At 37.3% G+C, this 20,196-nt stretch overlaps 1 protein-coding gene and 1 pseudogene across 15 annotated transcripts; one reads left to right on the top strand and one right to left on the bottom strand.

Moving 5' to 3' along the window:
• Nucleotides 1–21: 21 nt before the first annotated feature.
• Nucleotides 22–18,840, top strand: RMI1 (RecQ mediated genome instability 1). Of its 15 annotated transcripts, none has more exons than XM_058565538.1 (7): nucleotides 22–128; nucleotides 1,634–1,685; nucleotides 2,469–2,525; nucleotides 6,550–6,610; nucleotides 13,477–13,574; nucleotides 13,934–14,030; nucleotides 14,836–18,840. In XM_058565538.1, the coding sequence occupies exon 7, from the start codon at nucleotides 14,843–14,845 to the stop codon at nucleotides 16,748–16,750; it is 1,908 nt and encodes a 635-aa protein (XP_058421521.1). In that variant the 5' UTR covers nucleotides 22–128; nucleotides 1,634–1,685; nucleotides 2,469–2,525; nucleotides 6,550–6,610; nucleotides 13,477–13,574; nucleotides 13,934–14,030; nucleotides 14,836–14,842; the 3' UTR covers nucleotides 16,751–18,840. The 15 variants fall into 15 exon arrangements, with proteins under 15 accessions (XP_058421521.1, XP_058421520.1, XP_058421525.1 ...); XM_058565537.1 differs by having other exon boundaries at nucleotides 1,620–1,685; XM_058565535.1 differs by lacking the exon at nucleotides 22–128 and adding an exon at nucleotides 135–245.
• On the bottom strand, nucleotides 13,198–13,946 carry LOC131419857 (V-type proton ATPase subunit G 1-like; annotated as a pseudogene).
• Nucleotides 18,841–20,196: the final 1,356 nt, after the last annotated feature.

Below are 20,196 nucleotides of genomic sequence, written 5' to 3'. Positions count from 1 at the left end.
ATGAGCGCGCGGCAAATCGGGCGGGAAGAGGCAAAAAAGGATTAGGGCGCGCGCCGCGGCTGTTCCCGTTCTCACAGTCGCGCGGCCCAGGAACTGCAGTTGCGCGAGGGGAAGGCGGCCCCGCCCAGGTCGGTCCTAGGCCCAGACGAATGCCCCCATTTCCCCAGTCCGTACTCGCGTCTCCTTCCCTGCCCGGAATCCCCGCTCCTGCCCGGGCTGCCGGCTGCGGGGCGAGCTGCGCGGCGGTAAGTGCAGCCTGCCCGCCTGCCGGCCCGGCCCACGCCGTAGAAACCCGCTGTTGTAACGGGCCGCAGGGCCCTCAGGCGTGGCCCGGGCAGGGGCGCGGCTGGCGGGATCCCGGGAAACGCGGGCCGGTCGGCCGGGCTGTTGCGGGAGAGCCTGGAGAACTTGTCCTCTTTGGGTCCGACCTGAGCCGGGAGGCGCGGGAGAGCCCAGGCGTCTCTACAGGACTCTCCGTTCTGAAGAGACCTTTCATTCGTTTCTGTTTCTTTTTGTTAATGAGGCCTGTGACACGAGTATTCTGTAGTGTGTCGCTGCAGTTTATCTGAAAATTTTCTGGAAGTACTAAGTACTAAGAAAAAATTCTGGAAGTGCATTCATCTCCTAAAATGAATGCAAATCGCAGAACACGTTGTAAACATCCGCGTTCCTTTCATTCAACTCTTTAAAGCGTTTACCACGTGTCAGGGGATTACGCAGAGATTAAAACAGACCAAAAACTTCGCCTCAAATATGTTACCGTTCTAGCGTATTCAGTTTATACTTGCTTTGTGTTCGGTTACTTACTTTTAAGGCCCCTGTGCCAAGCTTTGATGATTTTTTTTTGTTAAGGCACGGAAGGTCACTCCGATTCGGTGACAAACCTGGGAAATCGGCAGGCCTGTTAGTACCTGATGTCCACATCCTGGTCCTTCAACTCCCAGCCTTCACCCACAACCCTAAACTCGTGTTGAAACATAAAAATGTTATAATTTATATATAAGGCTAAATCCACCATTAGCAGAATACATATTTTTTTTTGCAATGATGAATTTGTGCTGATTCATTCCATTGTAACTTGATTTCTCTCTTGAATAATTTGCAAATAGATGTAACCAGCATTTTTTTTTAATGGCTGTGATTGGATCCATCCATTATCTTTTACTTGTCTAATTTGGAATAAAACTCATGTTAGGGGGAAATGAGAACTTCATGAAGCACCAACATTTACTGGCTGGGAGGGTAGTTGACAAATACTGTTAGAGTATAGTGTCTGGGATTGTGGAGTTTATAAAAGGTCTCTTTAATTAGTAATATAGTTTTTTTTTTAGTGACCTCCACCACGAAGAGTGTATTACAGTCTTGTTGGGAGGTAAAACTTAACTCACATTTTGTTTTTAGGGTATTTGGTTCTCTGATACCAGATTTTTATTAAATGTTAACCAAGAATTGATGAGTTTATGTAGGGGCTGGGGATACTTGGATTATAAAGATTTAATTGTCAGTCAGGATTAGCAACATTTAATTGAATCTGTCATTTAAAGCCTGGGATATTTCACTAACACTAATAGGCACGTATAGGGGTACTGTGATAATAATGATGCTTTCTTTCAATCTAGTATTTCTGTTGCAGCCATCGTTTTCTGCCTTAATAAACAGCGATGAGTGATGAGCAGGCATGCAAAGTAAGCAGCCCTATCTAAGAACTTATTCCTCCCAATTTTACTGACTTCTGACTGGACCCAACTGGTGAAAGCCATTACTTCCCTTTTCTAGATGCCATTGTTGGATAGTTTTCTTTTTCCTTTCTTTTTCCACTTGTTTTCTTCCTTACCTCTTTTAATTTGCTTTTTAGGTTTACTCTTTAAATAACGGGAAAGTCTGTCTTTTCACCATCCTTTCATCCTCTGTTGTTTTCAACCAAACTATACCTGTGCTCATTGAAGGACTTGCCAACTCGATCGATCCATTCACTGGCTCCTGTTTTGTGTAATTAATTGTATGATCATCTTGGACTTGCAATGAATTTAGAGCTGGTATTACTTAGCTATAGGATTTACTTTAGATAAGCTGATATAATTGAGACTGTCACTAGCCAGCTGGATGATTATTTAAAATATTAGGGGCCATCCCGGTGGTGCAGTGGTTAAGTTCTCGTGGTCCGTGCCTTCCACGAGTTTGGATCCTGGGCGCGGACCTACTCACTGCTCATCAGCCATGCTGAGGTGGGTCCCACATAGAAGAACTAGAAGGACCTACAACTATATACTGAGGGCTTTGGGGAGAAAAAAGAAAAAAAAAAAGAGGAAGATTGGCAACACATGTTAGCTCAGGGCCAGTTTTCCCCCTTCAAAAAAAAAAATATAACTACAATTTTCTGAGTTCCCCGCTATGTACCAGACCTTCTGCTGTCGGTTTAATATCTATTACAGTTCTTCGAGTAAATTGTGGTTATCTTTGTTTTATAGATGAGGAAATTAAGACTAAGAGAAGTTAAGGAGCATGTCTAAGGTCACACAGCAGAGGTGAGATTCAAACTCCTAAACCTATTCTCTGTCTTTTCCTTACATTAGGTTGTGGAGGATCCACAAACAGCCCTGCTGATTACTTCTTTTTTTTTTTTTATAATTTTATTTATTTATTTATTTTTTCCCCCAAAGCCCCAGTAGATAGTTGTATGTCATAGCTGCACATCCTTCTAGTTGCTGTATGTGGGACGAGGCCTCAGCACCGCCAGAGAAGCGGTGTGTCGGTGCGCGCCTGGGATCCAAACCCAGGCTGCCCGCAGTGGAGCGTGCGCATCTACCCGCTAAGCCACGGGGCGGCCCTGATTACTTCTTTTTTATTTCAGTCATTAAATGTAAATTTTTTTCCCTACTTTTCAGAGAGTACCTTCTCAAAATTCTGTGATTACCTTGAAGTCGTCCCCAATGAGTTAAAACACAGACTTACCTTTGTATTTTAGGTGAAGCTAGTGGAAACATGGAGTGATTATGATTTAAGTATTTGTTAGTGTTTTTAAGTCTCAGCTGTTGGTTGAATGCCACATATAGTGTCCAAAAGAATGGTACTTCTACCTCTCTATTTTTTAAAAAATTGGAATACGTAAGGCTGACTGAGAATTAATTTATAAATCAAATATGCCTAAGTCTTAGTGGTGAATAATAGAATTTTCACACTCTATTCTCTTCTGCTCGGTTCCTGCAGTCATGATCTAGAAAATAGATTATCGTGGCCAGCCAAGTTTAGCATGCACAAAATGTCAAAGAATTAAAAAAAATTTTTTTGTGTGTGTGATTATAAAATTAATGGGGCTTAAAAAGTATGTAGTTTTATATCTGGCCTTTTTCCTAACAAAATATGAACATGTTTTCATACCATTAAATAGTCCTTAAAAATGTTTTTTTAGGGCTGGCGCCATGGCTTAGTGGTTAAGTGCGCGCGCTCCGCTACTGGCGGCCGGGGTTCGGATCCTGGGCGTGCACCGACGCACTGCTTCTCCGGCCATGCTGAGGCCGCGTCCCACATACAGCAAGTAGAAGGATGTGCAGCTATGACATACAACTATCTACTGGGGCTTTGGGGGGGAAAATAAATAAATAAATAAAATTATTAAAAAAAATGTTTTTTTAAAGACTATAACCTTCCATTTCATGGATCAAATGTAATATATTTAATTTTTTTTTCTGTTGTTGACCATTTACATTGTTTTTGTTTTTTCCACTCTATACAAACAATGCTAAACACTCTAGCACATAAATCTTTGTCCTCATTTCTGACTGTTTTCTTAAGATTAATTTTGGAAAGTAAAAGAAGTAGATCATATGGTATGAACATTTCTTAATGTACAATTTAGAAAACATATACTTTTCCATATTTTTCTTTTCTTGGACAATGATGTTCCTGAGGATCGGGGGCTGTCTTTTGTGTATGAGCAGATGGGAAGTTCTGCTGCCCTAGCTGATGCCTCCCCTCTGAGTTGCTTCTACCTGCAGTGACTATGGTTACTCAATTTCTCAAGAAAGGGAATAACAGAAACCTTGGGGATTCTCTGAAGGACTAGGCGCAAGTAATACAATTTACTAAATTATTAAGGAGCTTGGTTATTGAAACAGTCTAAACTTTATAATATAGATCCCACGTGATAATGCTTTTCTATTTAAAATTTGTAATCAACTTTTCTTTCTAACCTGTAGGAAAACATCCTGTTATACATACAATCATCTTTTTATTGCAATTGTTATAAATATGCAGTTGTGGGGACTGTATCCATGTCTCAGATCAATATACCCACCACTCTTCTTATTTTGCTGTTACATGAAGAATTCTGTGTAATGTGCATTTAGCAGTCAGTTTTTTCCCCAGAGTTCTTGACTTTTTGATAAAATATTTGTGATTAGCTGTATTTGAGTCCTTGAACAATGTTAAGTATCTCTTATCACATTTGCTGTGTTTAAAAAATGTCTTGGTTATCTTTTAAGGTTTTAGTCATTGGAATTTTTTTCTTTGCCTAGTTATGATAACATTATTATAAAATTATAGTACATCAGTTAGCTCCAAAAGTAGAGATTCAAATCCTAGAGGGTAGTCCTTGGAGTGAATTATTAATTAGAACTGCCACACACTAATAGAACAATTTAGTTGTGATTCACTGAGTAGTGTTTCTCAGAATTTGTCCCAACTGTCATTTCAAAGGAATTCTTTTTTTTTTTTTTTGCTGAGGAATATTCGCCCTGAGCTAATATCTGTTGCCAATCTTCCTCTTTTTGGTTGAGGAAGATTCGCCCCGAGCTAACATCTGTGGCAAATCTTCCTCTATTTTGTATGTGGGCCGCCACCACAGTGTGGCCATCGACCAGCGATGTAGGGCTGTGCCTGGGAACCGAACCTGGGCCACTGAAGCAGAGCATGCCAGACTTAACCACTAGGCCACAGGGGTAGCCCTCATTTCAAAGGAATTTTGTCACTTGCCATGTTCAACAGCACAAACAAGGAAGTGCATGTTTGAAATAAATAAAAAATTTAAAAATAAACAGACACATAAGCCTTAAAATATGTTTGTAATATTTAAAAAATTTAAGACTTATTTTATGTGGTATTTTAGTAGTGTTATAGCAACAGGAAAAGTAGTACTTAATCATAACACTAGTTTTGACACTGTTACAAAGATAGATGGAGTAGGTGATGTTCAAGTTTCTGTTTTATTTGACTTTTTAAATGAAATAATTGAGAGTGCACTAGGGGAGCTTGTTATTTAAATGAAATCTGAGAAAAGTCTGTTCATTATAATAGCAGTGTAGTGCTCTTATAGAATGGCCATTTATGAATGAGTTTTATACGTAAATGAGGGCCTGGCTTTCTTTTCTCTTTTCGCTTAAGTCAACAGGGTCTAAAAACGGTATAGGAATGGAGATTGGCAGAATTTATGTTCTAGTTCTGCATCCGCTACTAGGTATGATCTTTATGTCCTAATCTTCATGCCTCAGTTTCATTCTCTCTCAAATAGATGACAAACCTACTCTTTCTATCATAAATTATTATTTTGAGGTTTAGATAATATTAAGCATCTAAAAGTATTTTGAAAAAAGTTTAAAATCTTACAAATAAGAGATTTTAATTTTTATTTTCAGCAGACTCTTACCTTCAGTTCTCTATACAGCTGTACCTGCTGGGATATAGGATTACTATCCCTGAAATTCATCCTTGTTCATTTCATTTTCTGTCCAGCCGTGACCTTTTCAATACCCAACCGGTCAGTTTTTTTTCCTTTTTACTGGTTGCTTCCTCCTCCTGGAAGTATCAGCAGTATTATCTCCTAGTATTTAACAGGTTCAGGTAGAAAATAGGGTTTGTGTAATATGGCTACATGTAATAGTTAGGGCTCTATACTGTATCCGGAGTGATTTACAGTACAAAACATTCTGCAAACAACTTAATTGTAATTGTGGCATTATACTTGATAATTCACTTAATTTATAACTCTACTGAAAGTACTCTTCGTCCTGATTTCAGTTTACTTAATGACTGACACCTTTGCAAATTATACTAGGTCCATTTGTCAGTACTGTGTTCTTTATAATTTTATTTATTTTATTTTATTTTTACCCCAAAGCCTCAGTAGATAGTTGTATGTCATAGCTGCACGTCCTTCCAGTTGCTGTATGTGGAACGCGGCCCCAGCATGGCTGGAGAAGCAGTGCGTCGGTGCGCTCCCGGTATCCGAACCCGGGCCACCAGCAGCGGAGTGTGCTCACTTAACCGCTAAGCCATGGGGCCGGCCAGTACTGTGTTCTTTAAATTTTAGTTGAGGAAATAGGTAACTTATTGAATGAGTGCACCTAAGAGCCGAGGATCTGGCTTAATTTTTGAGGTTAAAAAAAAATGATAACATGCAATAAAAAAGCGCTTTGAAATCTTAGATTATATAAGTATAGATCTGTGTCTTGAGAATAAGATGTCACTAAGCTTTGAGCTCATGGAATCATGCTTGGAGGTTTTAACATGCCTTTATTTTAATTAATTTCATATTTTGATGTTATTTTGTTTTAGGTCTATCTTTTAAGCATACAGCTGGATTTGCTTTATTCAATTTGAGAGTATCTTGTAACAGGTAAGTTAATCTATGTTCGTTATGATTGCTGACATATTTAGACATATTTCTACCATCTTATTTATTTCTGTTTATAGTGCTTGACCACTCCTTTTGTGCCTTTCTTTATTCTATGTTTTCCTCAGCTAGTTTGAAAGTTAGTTATTATTTTTCTATTCTTTACCTTCAGTTTTTTTTATTGGGGTATAACTTACATTCAGTAAAATTTATGTCCTTTTTGGTGTATAGCTCTATGAGTTTTGACAAACATGTAGTCACATCATTGTCATCACCACCACCACATTCATGGTATAGAACAGTTTCATCACCTCCAAAATTTCTTTGTGCCCCTTGTAGTCAATCCTTCATACCTCTAGCCTTTGTCAACCACTGAACTATTTTCCATTTCCATAGTATTGCCTTTCCCAGAACGTCATATAAATGGAATTATATGGTCTTTGTCTGGCTTCTTTCACTGAGCATACTGCATCTGGGATTTGTCTTAGTCTGTTGGGGCTACTATAACAAAATAACATAAACCGGGTGGCTCATAAACAACAGAAATTTATTTCTCTGGAGGCTGGAAAGTCCAAGATCAAGGTGCTGGCAGATTCGGTGTCTGATGAGGGCCCACTCCCTGGTTCATGGATGGCCATATTTTCACTGTAACCTCCCATGGCAGAAGGGGCAAGGTAGGTCTCTTGGGGGACTTTCTTTTATAAGAGCCCTAATCTCTTTCAGGAGGGCCCCGCTCTCATGACCTAAGCATGTCCCAAAGGCCTCACCTTCTAATACCATCACATTGTGCTTTAGGATTTCAACATATGAATTTTGAGGTGGACATAGTCTATAGCAACATTTATCCGTGTTATTGCATCTATTAGTAGTTTATTCCTTTTTATTACTGAATAGTAATCCATTGTAATGATGTACCACTATTTATCCATTCACCAATTGAAGGACATGTGGGTTGTTTTGGGTGTTATGAATAAAGCTACTATAAACATTCACATAGAGGTTTTTTATTAGTGTAAGTTTTCATTTCTCTTAAGTAAATACGTAGTAATGTGATTGCTGGGTTGTATGGTAAGTGTGTGTGGTGAGAAAGAAACTCTTTTTCTTTTTTTTTCTTTTTTTTCTTTTTTAAATATTTTATTTATTTATTTTTCCCCCCCAAAGCCCCAGTAGATAGTTGCATGTCATAGCTGCACATCCTTCTAGTTGGTGTATGTGGGACGTGGCCTCAGCATGGCCGGAGAAGCGGTGTGTCGGTGCGCGCCTGGGATCTGAACCCGGGCTGCTAGCAGTGGAGCGCGTGCACTTAACCGCCAAGCCACGCGGCCGGCCCAAGAAACTCTTTTTCTTTCTAACAGACTACTAATCTGTTTTCCAAAGTGGCTGTGCCATTTTGCAATCCCACCAGCAATGTATGAGAATTCAAGTATTTGATATTGTCAGTTATTTTTTATTTTAGCTTTGCTAATAGATGTATACTAGGACATTGTGATTTTAATTTTGCATTTCCCTAATGTCTAATAATATTGAGCGTCTTTTAATGTGTTTTATTTGCCATCTACATATCTTCTTTGAAGTGTCTATTCAGATCTTTTACTCATTTAAAAATGAGTTTGTTTTCTTATTGAATGTTAGAATTCTTTACACATTCTAGATACAAGTCTTTTGTCAATTATATGTTTCTCCCAGTCTGTGGTTGTCATGTATATGTATGGGGGTGTGTGTGTATGGCTTGTCTTTATACTTTTGAGTGTCTTTCATAGAGCAGAATTTTAATATTTTGATGAAGCCCAATTTATTAATTTTTTTCTTTTGTGGATTATGCTTTTGGTGTTGTCTCTAAGAAAACTTAAGAAACAAGGTCACAAAGATTTTTCTCCTAACTTTTCTTATAACTATGTTATAGTTTTAGTTTTCCCATTTAGGTCTATGATCCATTTAGAGTTAATTTTTATATATGGTGTGAGGTATTGGTTGAGGTTCATATTTTTGCATGTGGCTGTCCAGTTGTTTTAGCTGTCATTTGTTCAAAAGACTATCCTGTTTCCATTGAATTGCCTTTGCAACTTTGTAGAAAATCAATTGATCATATATGTGTGGGTCCATTTCTAGACTATCTTCTCTTCCTATTGATCTATGTGTTAATCCTTTTTCCAGTACCTCACTGTCTTGATTACTGTAGTTTTATACTAAGTCTTGAAGTCAGGTAGTATGAGTCCTCCAACTTTGTTTTTCTTTTTCAAAATTATCTTGGCTATTCTAATTCCTTTGCCTTTCCATATAAATTTTAGAATCAGCTTGTCGTTTTTTACGAAAAAGGGTTTCTGGGATTTTGAATGGAATTGCCTTAAATCTATAGTTCAATTTGGCAAGAACTGGAACCTTAACAAGATGGAGTCTTCAACATAGCGTATCTCTTCATTTATTTAGGTTGTCTTTGATTTCTTTCATCTGTAATTTGTAGTTTTCAGCATACACATCCTTGACATATTTTGTTAGATTTAAGTTTTTGCTGCTATTGTAAACTGTCCTGTTTTTTTTTTTTTAACAGTTTTACTTATTTATTTATTTTTTTGTGAGGAAGATCAGCACTGAGCTCACATCCATGCTAATCCTCCTCTTTTTGCTGAGGAAGACCGGCTCTGAGCTAACATCTATTGCCAATCCTCCTCCTTTTTTTTTTTTTTCCTCCCCCAAAGCCCCAGTAGATAGTTGTATGTCATAGTTGCACATCCTTATAGTTGCTGTATGTGGGACGCAGCCTCAGCATGGCCAGAGAAGCTGTGCGTCGGTGTGCGCCCGGGATCCGAACCCGGGCTGCCAGCAGCGGAGCGCACACACTTAACCGCTAAGCCACAGGGCCAGCCCTAAACTGTCCTGTTTTGTTCATTGCTAGTACGGTTGAGTTATGTTCTATAAAGTTGCTGTAAACACTGTGAATTAGCAAATACTGAACTATTGCTCCTAGGGGAAATACAGGGTTAGGTTCCTGTGAGCCTCTGGTCATATTTTCATCAACTGATCAATAGGTAACTTTGTTTTATGTGTGTTTCTGTTTAAAGACACTTTATTCAGTGTATGTTGTTGATTCATTAATATTGAATTTATGACCATTGGCGATATAACTCATGCCTAAACAAACCTTAATCTAACACACGTATTTTTTCCATATGACACATTACAGCTTTCTTGCGCTTAGAAACACTAGACAGCACTTTAGTACTATGCTGTTTTAAACAGTGAAATCATCAAAAAAAGCACAAAAGTGTGAAAAACATGGCACTAAATAGAGCATGAAAAAGACACTTGCATCTTGCTAACTCATTTATCAGGTGATGTAGTTTTTTGGTAGTTTTTTCATATTTTCTTCATAAACATTCATGTCTTCTGTGAAAAGGGTAATTTAATTTTTTCCTTTGTTTCCCTCTTCCTCTCTCTTGATTTTTCTCTTTTTTAATTGTAATAAAAAACACATAACATAAATTTACCCTCTTAATTTTTAAGTGTACATTATGGTAATGTTAACTATATGCATATTGTTGTACAACAGATCTCTGGAACTTTTTATCTTGCATGAATGAAACTGTTTATCCATTGAACAACTCTGCATTTTTCCCTCCCCTCAGCCCTTGGCAACCACAAGACTACTTTCTATTTTTATGAGTTTGATTACTTTAGATGCCTCATGTAAGTGGAATCATGTGTCTTTTATGATTAGCTTATTTCACTTAGCATTATATCCTTAAGGTTCACCCACATTGTAGCAGATGACAGGATTTCCTAATAATGTTCCTTCTTATATATACCACATTTTCTTTATCCATTCATATGTCGATGGACATTTAGATTGCTTCCACATCTTGGCTATTGTGAATAATGCTGTAATGAATATGGATGTACAAATATCTCTTTGAGATTTTATTTTCAATTCCTTTGGATATATACCTCGAAGTGGAATTGCTGGGTCATGTGATAGTTCTATTTTTCATTTTTTAAGGAACCTCCATAATGTTTTCCATAACTGCTGCACAATTTTACAATCCCACTAACAGTACACAAGGGTTCCAATTTCTCCACATTCTCACCAACACTTGTTATTTTCTGTTATTTTTATTAGTGGCTGTCCTGTGGGTTGTGAGGTGATGTCTGGTTGCAGTTTTGATTTGCATTTCTTTTATGATTAGTCATGGTGGGCTCTTTTCATATGCTTGTTGGCCATTCATATATCTTCTTTGGAGAAAAGTCTATTCAAATCCTTTGCCCTTTTTTTTTTTTTTTTTTTTTTTGGGAAAGATCAGCCCTGAGCTAACATCCGATGGTAGTCCTCTTTTTTGCTGAGGAAGATTGGCCCTGGGCTAACATCCGTGCCCATCTTCTTCTACTTTGTATGGGACGCCACCACAGCATGGCTTGACGGGTGATGTGTCAGTGCACACCCGGGATCCAAACCTGCGAACTCCGGGCCGCTGAAGTGGAGCACATGCACTTAACTGCTGCGCTACCCGGCTGGCCCCTTTGCCCATTTTTTAATTGGGTTATTTGTTTTTTTGTTATTGAGTTGAGAGAGTCTTTGTATTTTCTGGATATTAACACGTTATCAGATACATGGTTTGCAAATATTTTCCCCCAGTTCCTAGGTTGCTTTTTCACTCTGTTGTTTCCTTTGCTGTACAAAAGTTTTTAAATTTGATATAGTCCTATTTATCTATTTTTGCTTTTGTTTTGGGTGTTATATCCCAGAAATCATTGCTTTGGGTGTTACATCCAAGAAATCATTGCCCTTCCCAACGTCATGAAGCTTTTCCCTCTATGTTTTCTTCTAGGAGTTTTATAGTTTCAGGTCCTATGTTTAGATCTCCACTTTGGATTAATTTTTGACTATGGTGTAAGATAAGAGTCCATCTTCATTCTTTTGCATGTGGATATCCAGTTTTCACAGCACCGTTTGTTGAAGAGACTGTCCCTTCCCCATTGTGTCATCTTGGCACCCTTGTTGAAGATCATTTGACCATATATGTGAGAGTTTATTTCTGGGCTCTATATTCTCTTCTATTGGTCTATATGTCTGTCTTTATGCTGTTTTTTTCTGTTATAATCTGTATACCTTTTATTTCTTTTTCTTGCTGTATTGCACTGACAAGGGCCTCCAGTACAATGTTGAGTGTTGCGAGTGGACATCTTTTTTTTTTTTTTTCTTTAGTTTCCTTCTTTTTTTTTTTTTTTTTCTGGGAAAGATTCACCCTGAGCTAACATCTGTTGCCAATCTGCCTCTCTTTTTTTTTTTCATCCTCAAAGCCCCAGTACAGATTTGTATGTTCTAGTTATAAATCCTTCTGGTTCTTCTGTGCGAGCCTCCACCACAGTATGGCTACTGACTGATGAGTGGTGTGGTTCTACACCCAGAATTGAACCCAGGCCGCTAAAGCGGAGAGCGCCGAACTTTAACCGCTAGGCTATCGGGGCTGGCTCACCTTATTCTTGATCTTAGGGGGACAGCATTTTGTCCTTCATACCTTTAATTTTTAAACATACATACTGTTGTACTATTTTGTTCATTGCCAGTAGCAGAAATGAAGAACTCAGTAGAAGACATGGAAGTTAACGTTAAGAAAATCTCCCCCAAAAGTTAAACATCAATACAAAGAAATCAATGGAACATGGGATAAGATGAAAGAAAACAAAAGTTTTGTATATATCATTTAAAATATCAAACTTTAAAGAGTTGTTTTGAAAAATAGTAATCCCCTGCCCTCCTCCTCCTCTGTTTCTCTTCCCCAGAAGCAACCACTTTATATTTTTCTAGCTGATACTTTTTTGTATTCACTTCTTTGGCTCTAGAAACCATGCAAATATTGCTACTTCTTGATTTTTCAGTTTTAGGCCTTATCTTTTTTTTTTTTTATTCTTAAATCATATTTTATTTACACTGTAGGGTATAATATTTTAAAATAAACATTTTTTTTTCATTGATGTTTTAATCGTTTTTAACATTGTGAAATTTTGGGTTGTGCATTTTTGTTTGTCCATCACCATATATATGACTCCCTTCACCCCTTGTGCCCACCCCCCACCCCCACTGCCCCTGGTAACCACAGTACAGTTTTCTCTGTCCATGTGTTGGTGTATATTCCACATATGAGTGAGATCATACAGTGTTTGTCTTTCTCTTTCTGGCTTATTTCACTTAACAGTCCCATCCATGTTGTTGCAAATGGGACGATTTTAATTTTTTTAAAATTTTAATCCTTTTCTTTCTTCAAAAAATTAATTTTTTTACTACATCTAAGAAAGAAAGAAAGAAAGTATTGACATATATGTTGCTTGAGCTAAAAGACATAGGAAACCAGACAATGTATACCCATTAAATTTTAAAGAAATATGAGATAAAAAATTTAATCTTTGCACTAAGCTCTGAGTTTGTACAAAGAAGCCAGGTTTTTATTCTCCAAAAAGTGAAGGGAGCTACTATGTAACATACAGAAATAGTTTAATTCCTTTTCACAAGAATATAACTTGAGCTTTGCTAAAGCTTCATATTCCATGAAGGCATCTAAAATGCTAGTACATGGAACAGGCACTTCTTTTTTTTCCCCCTATCCATTTGTATGGCATTTTTCATGGATTTCTGGCCAGATATCGCAGACAAAGGCCAAGAGGTTATCCAGGACTTCATCCCTGTTCTGCTGAAAGTAGGTCTGGAGGATGGTCGTCTTCTCCTGGGTCTCCTTCTCCACTTCTGTGCTGCTGTTGCTGTGGATCCCAGAGCTGCGGCTTCCCTGGCCATGAACCCTTTCTCCCTCTGTAGGCAGTACTGTTCAGTTTCAGCCTGAGCTTCTTTCGCCTGCTTCAGCCTCTGGTTCTTTTGCTTGCAGGCCTTGGACACCTTCTGGGCAACCCACTTCTTGGCCTACAGCAGCTGCTGGATGCCCTGTGGCTGACTGGCCGTGGCAGTGATGACTCTGAGGCCAAGGTTAGTGGCCTAGGTGGGGCTAAATTGCCGCCTTGGGTCAGCTGACCCAGCTGCCCAAGGTCTGAGCCTGTGCCTGTGCGCTGCTGGCTGTCCTCTCCTCTCTACTTTAATTTTCACAGTAGCCCTGTGAAGTAAGTATGTAGACAAGGAAACAAGCTTAGAGAGATTGTGTAAGTTTCTCATGGTCACTTCTACTTATCTTACTTCAAACCTCGTGTTTTTATTCTGTTTTACCTCCACTCTACCCTGATTGATAACAGGAACCCCCAAAACTACCATCAAACTCTTGCACTTATGAAAATAGGCCAGTGATTGTTTTTGCAGCTTCACCTTATAACCGTTATTGCTTCTTGTCTTAGCCCCCAGGGCCATTTCTGAGCAGTAGAGGTTACAACTACTCCACTGAACAACTACTTCCAAATCCTGTCATCAAGTCCTGTGCTTCTGTTCCAAATGGTAAGTTTTCTTATGGACGTATTAAAACTTTTATAAATTCTAATTCTTAGATAGCTTCATCTTTAGAAGGAAAAAATATACTTTTGTGAACACAAGGTTAATTAGTCTTTAGTGTTTTGCTGCTGTTTTATCATACTGAGAAAATCAGAAGCATATTTACCTGATAGGAGTGTTGAGAATTGTTTTGCCAAACAAATAAGATGCTTTACATCAGCTCAGAATCTATTGTTATTTGTTATAATTTTATCCTAAGGCGAAATATTTAAGTGCTAAATGGCCAAACATAATGGTATAAATTTTAATAGAGTATGAATTATAGATATGAAAAGAACCTTAGTGAATAGTTTCTTAACTAAGTTTTAAATGTTTAGATCTGATTATTATATTAATATGATAATAATTACTGTTTATTGTGTGTCTTTCATAGGTCTGACATACTTTACAAATGTTAATTATGTAATCCTCACAACAACCTTGTAAGATAAATGGTGGTATTGACATTTTACAGATGAAGAAAAGCTGGGTTAAAGAAGTTAAAAAATTTATATTACAGAGCTTGTAATTTGACAGAGCTAGCTTTCAAACCTAGACACATCTCTTAAACCTTTTGTTTTTTTCCTCATTATACCATCTGATTACTTGTGGTATTTGAATTTTGGCCACATAGAAAGTCAAAGAATTTTAAGATGCTGAAGAGAGAAAAATCAAAAGGGTGTGGTTATGCCTGTTTGTGTATTGTAGAGCATTATAGAAACTATATTTCAGTGTGCTGAATTATCATAATTGTTTTCTTTCTTGTTTTCAGGTAATAGATGCATAATTTTTATTTAAGAGAAATGAGTGTAACTAGTATTGCATTAAAAGTTGAAACCTGGCTTTTAGCTACGTGGCATGTTAAGGTACCTCTAATGTGGCTGGAAGCTTGTATTAACTGGATCCAAGAAGAAAATGATAATGTTAATTTGAGTCAGGCACAATTGAATAAACAAGTATTTGAGCAATGGCTTCTTACCGACCTGAGAGATTTGGAGCATCCTCTTTTGCCTGATGGCATTTTAGAAGTTCCAAAAGGAGAACTGAATGGATTTTTTGCTCTGCAGATTAATTCATTGGTTGATGTAAGTCAACCTGCATATTCGCAGATACAAAAATTAAGAGGAAAGAATACAACAAATGATCTAATTACAGCTGAAACACAAGTAACCCAAAAACATTGGGAAGCAAAGCCTTCACGACTGTTGATGCTACAGCTAACTGATGGAATTGTACAAATGCAGGGAATGGAATATCAGTCTATCCCAGCTCTTAATAGTGATCTTCCTCCAGGTACAAAAATTTTGATTTATGGGAACATTTCTTTCCGTCTTGGTGTTCTCTTATTGAAACCAGAAAATGTGAAGGTATTAGGAGGAGAAGTAGATTCTCTTTTAGAGGAATATGCCCAAGAAAAAGTACTTGCAAGATTAATTGGGGAACCTGATCCTGTAGCTTCAGTCACACCAAGTAATTCTAACCAAAGCATCTCCAGAATTACAGATGCTCTAGATCCTGCGTTGGGACCGTCTGATGAAGAACTCTTGGCAAGTCTGGATGAAAGTGATGAGCTTGCAGCAAATAATGACACCTCCTTGGAAAGAAGATGTTTCAGTACAGGTAGTTCCTCAAATACTGTTCCCACAAGACAGTCAAGTTTTGAACCAGGACTTATTATTTCTACAAGACCAAAGGAGAAACCACCAAATCAATCCATGCATTTCATTGCTGGGGAATTAGATGACTTTTCATTGGAGGAGGCCTTGCTTTTAGAAGAAAGTGTCCAGAAAGAACAAACGGAGACTAAAGAATTGCAGCCATTGACTTTGAACAGAACCACAGATGAAAGTATAGAGAGATTTTCACATAAACCTAATACTCCAAATAATTTTTCTTTGATTTGCAAAAATGGAAACAGTAATTGGAATGAAAAAAATTTATGTGAACAAATGACTAATGAAGACAAATCTTTTAGTTGTCCATCTGCTAGAGACCAAAACAGTAGTGTTTTTTCAATTCATCATAAGGTACCCCTACCCCATGATTTTACAAATAAAGATAAGAACTCAGAGACAGATAATAAAGTAAAACAAACCATCAGCAATTCAGATGGACATTCCTTAAATAATAAAATATTAAATGGAGAGCTGGTCAGTTATGTACCAAAAAAGAGTTCACAAATTTCTGATGAAAGTGATCACCATTTACAGACCCATTCTTTAAGATCATCAGAGAATAACACTAATCTTTCCATTGCCATGGATTGGTATTCTCCACCTTTTGTCTATTTGTCTGTTCTAATGGCCAGCAAACCAAAGGAAGTTACAACAGTGACAGTCAAAGCATTTATTGTAACCTTAACTGGAAATCTCTCAGCTTCTGGTGGCATTTGGAGTATAACAGCAAAGATTTCTGATGGTACTGCATATCTAGATGTAGACTTTGTAGATGAAATACTTACTAGCCTGATAGGGTATTCAGTACCAGAAATGAAACAGTTAAAAAAAGATCCTCTTCAATATCGAAAGTTCCTGGAAGGTTTGCAGAAATGTCAGAGAGATCTAATAGATTTGTGCTGTCTAATGACTATTTCATTTAATCCCACCTTGTCTAAAGCAATGGTACTAGCATTACAAGATGTTAATATGGAACACTTTGAGAACCTAAAGAAGCGATTGAATAAATAATTTACCAAATAGTATTAGAAAACAATAAAAAAAGGAAATATTTAGAATTAAATTTATCCTTTTATTTTTGAAACTTTCTTTTTGTAAAAGGGAGAAAGGAAGTTTCATAGCTTATTTCAGTTTAATTTAAAAATGTTTAATCATGTTTGTGTGTTTAGATTTTTTTAAATAAATTAATTTTTTATGATAACTTAGATGAAAGAATTTGGTGACCCATTGTTATTGAGAAATTTGTTTTCCACTTGTCATTTCACATAAGATGATTGCTAAAGTATTGTGTTGTTTACTGAGTCATATTGTTGAAAGTTAACAATTATAAATAGGTAGTTGTACTTCTAATATGTTGAGTACCCCAAAAGATTTGTTTCTGTTATTATACTTAGGAAAATGTAAATCCAGTGGATCAGAATATCAGGCTTTCAGGTGCGAATTATTTTGCTGGTTTTTATTTTGCTGGTTCTAAATAATTGTCTGGTATATTTAAGGCACATATTATGTTAATAAAGGTACCATTTCAGAGATTACATTGAATGCTTTGAAAAACTTATTTTCAAGGATAATTTATTTTAAATAGCATATTGAAAACTTCATTATTAAGATCCAGTAGGTATTTAATTTTTTGAGTTAAATAAGGTATTTATCCATTTCCTTAGATGTTTTCCCCTTTTCTGAATTAGCTCTATATGTAAGCCTTCCTTTAGTTTTGTTGGAAGTGCTGATTTTATTTTTTAAGGGAGACTTACCATTTTTCCATTTTGCTGTTAAAAAGTCACATTTGAAAGGTAAAGTTATTTTTATTAATCTTCTGTCTTTAAAAAATTTAAAGTATCTTGAATTTTAAAACATTAAAGAAATAATAAAATGAAGACATTGTGTTTTGTTTTAGTTAAAGTAATATAATAGGAAAATACCTGGAAGTAAGATAAATACATATATAAAAATGTGATATAGATGTAGTAGAAAAATATTTTAAAAATCTTTTGCCATTGTTGTTTGAAGGATGATAATACAAGTTCAAGGCACAACACAGATTTTGCTGATATATGCTGTAATGGTAACATCTTCTATATACTTGCATAGCTCTTTTACTACAAGAGATCTAAATGAGATGGCATTAACGTTCTTCTTCCTTTTTTTTTCTTTTTTTGTGAGGAAGATCAGCGCTGAGCTAACATCCATGCCTATCCTCCTCTTTTTTTGCTGAGGAAGACTGGCCCTGAGCTAACATCCGTGCCCATCTTCCTCCACTTTATATGGGACGCTGCCACAGCATGTCCTGACAAGCGGTGCGTCAGTGCACGCCCGGGATCCGAACCCGGGCCACCAGCAGCGGAGCGTGCACTCTTAACCACTATGTCTCGGGGCCGGCCCCCTGGTTTCTTTAGATTCTTGAGCCCCAGTGTCAAGTCCAGCCATTCCTCTTTGAGTCCTGTCACCTACTAGGGCACTGGCAGGGAGGAGGACGTGGGTCTCATTATTCAGGTCCCATACCCCACTATCTGCTTTCCAGTCTTGGGAAATTCTCTCCTTTCCAAATTTCTCATTTTTCTCCTCTCTACCTCCTTGTAGCCTAATTCCCTGAAGGACTCCAGGCACGTTCTTAACAAAAACTAGGAAGAGAATCTGAGGCAGGGGAATGCTTTCCTGGCTACTGACAAGAGATTTTCACATATTGAGGTATATGGGGCAACTATTCTAGTTCAAAACTGATTTGGCTTGAACTGAAGAAGCCTGACTTATGGCCTGTCAAACATACATTGTATGTCTGCTTTAACTGTTAAAGTAAAGAATGCACTCTCCTAAGATAAGAATGCTTTTTTCCCCTCCTTCGCCAGTATCTGTAACGCCTGAAATTGTTCCTTTCCCAGCATCAGAGTTATGTTGACCTGCTAACTTGCAACTGAATACCTCGTTGAAACTTTGATGAATGTGTATCCTGGGTGTGTTTAATGTATGTTCTTTGTTCTAAGAAAGTATAAGACTGTACTGAAAACCATGCTTCTCCGGAATGCTTTCTTCCTTTGTGGAAACTGCCTTCCCAAGTTATAATGCTCACCCTGGCTCAAGTAAAACTCACCTTCTCTCTCTTATGTATAGAGTGGTTATTGGTTATTTTGCGTCGACAGTACTTACGGGATCTAAAAAGGGAAAAACCCAGAGAACAAAGCAAAATGCTTATTTTTTGTTGTTGTTCTTCTATACCATAAAAAAACCTATTAATGTCTCATTAAATTATCCTGCAACTTTATTTCTTCATTCATTCACTGACTCAAATATTTAACATTTATAGAGCATTTCCTGTACTAGCAGCTGGATATAACAAATTCTTCATCTCAGAGGTCTTCCATTATAGTCAGGGAGATAGTCAGAGGAGTAATCAAAGTTACAATATAGTATTTTAAAATAAACATAGAATAAGATAATATAATTATAAGGAAATTTAGCTCTTTAAGACTTAAAAAATATAATTAAGGGCATGCCAAAGTCAGTTTATGGAATAGAATCTCTGCTATCAGGGCCGATTATAGGTAAAAGCAAGCCTAATACTCAAGACAACTTATTTTAAGAGACAACCAAATTCTAGTCTTGTATTAATACAATTTTGGACAAAACCCTCACCTGTGGCAGGTATGAATCTTACTCCACAAACTTAAATGTGTGAGAAATGTCATGTTTCTTTATTTTCTTGAAATCAAATTAAATTACACTCAGCTCAGCAAAGCCAGCTTCATGGGTGTGTGACCTGTGTGGTCTCACAGGGCCACTTTCCTAGCAGGGCTCCATGCTTGGTTCAATGCTCTGTTGTTGCTGTCTTGAAATTCTTGAAAATTTTATCTTTGGGCATGTGTTTTGTAAGTGACATCCAATGGAACTGTAGAGCATGCACTTGAGCAGAGGAGATAAACACAATATATGTATCTGATGTGTTTCCTTGCTGCCCTGTTGGCATATAGCCTTTGAGATGCCCCTTGATTACAGAATTGCAGTGGACACACAATGCATTAGAATTCAGCATGTGTCAAAGGAGTAAAAAGTGTGAGTGTTAGGTCTACCACTGGGTAAAGGCTGGCCTGGGGTGGCTGACAGTCATAGAGATCATGGGTTTTTTTGAACCGGAACTTCTTTTGCAGACAGAAGGCAATGGCATATTAAGAAACACAACTGAGGAACCCTATCATATCCTTTTTTACCTGTGTTACTTTCCGTTCTAGCCAACCACTTACCCTGAAAATGATGACATAGAAGGAGAGGGAAAGATAGTGCAACCTACAGTTCTTTTTTCCTTCAGTTCTCTCTTGCTCATCAGTTAGCTGAAGGTAGAGTATTGGTAGATGTGTAAAATGAAATAAAAGCTGTTGACAGTTTTGCACAGGGTTTTCACTGTTCTGGTAAAAACAAAATACATATACTTGTACAAGCTACAAAATCAGAATTATGTAATTTTG

Source organism: Diceros bicornis, chromosome 22 (genome assembly GCF_020826845.1).
Source record: "Diceros bicornis minor isolate mBicDic1 chromosome 22, mDicBic1.mat.cur, whole genome shotgun sequence".
NCBI lineage: Eukaryota > Metazoa > Chordata > Mammalia > Perissodactyla > Rhinocerotidae > Diceros > Diceros bicornis.
Note: the sequence above shows the minus strand (reverse complement) of the source record. Positions and strands in the feature narration are given on the sequence as shown.

Coding starts and splice junctions, on each gene's coding strand:
- RMI1 (XM_058565549.1), top strand. CDS start 14,843: ATGCATAATTTTTATTTAAGAGAAATGAGTGTAACTAGTATTGCATTA.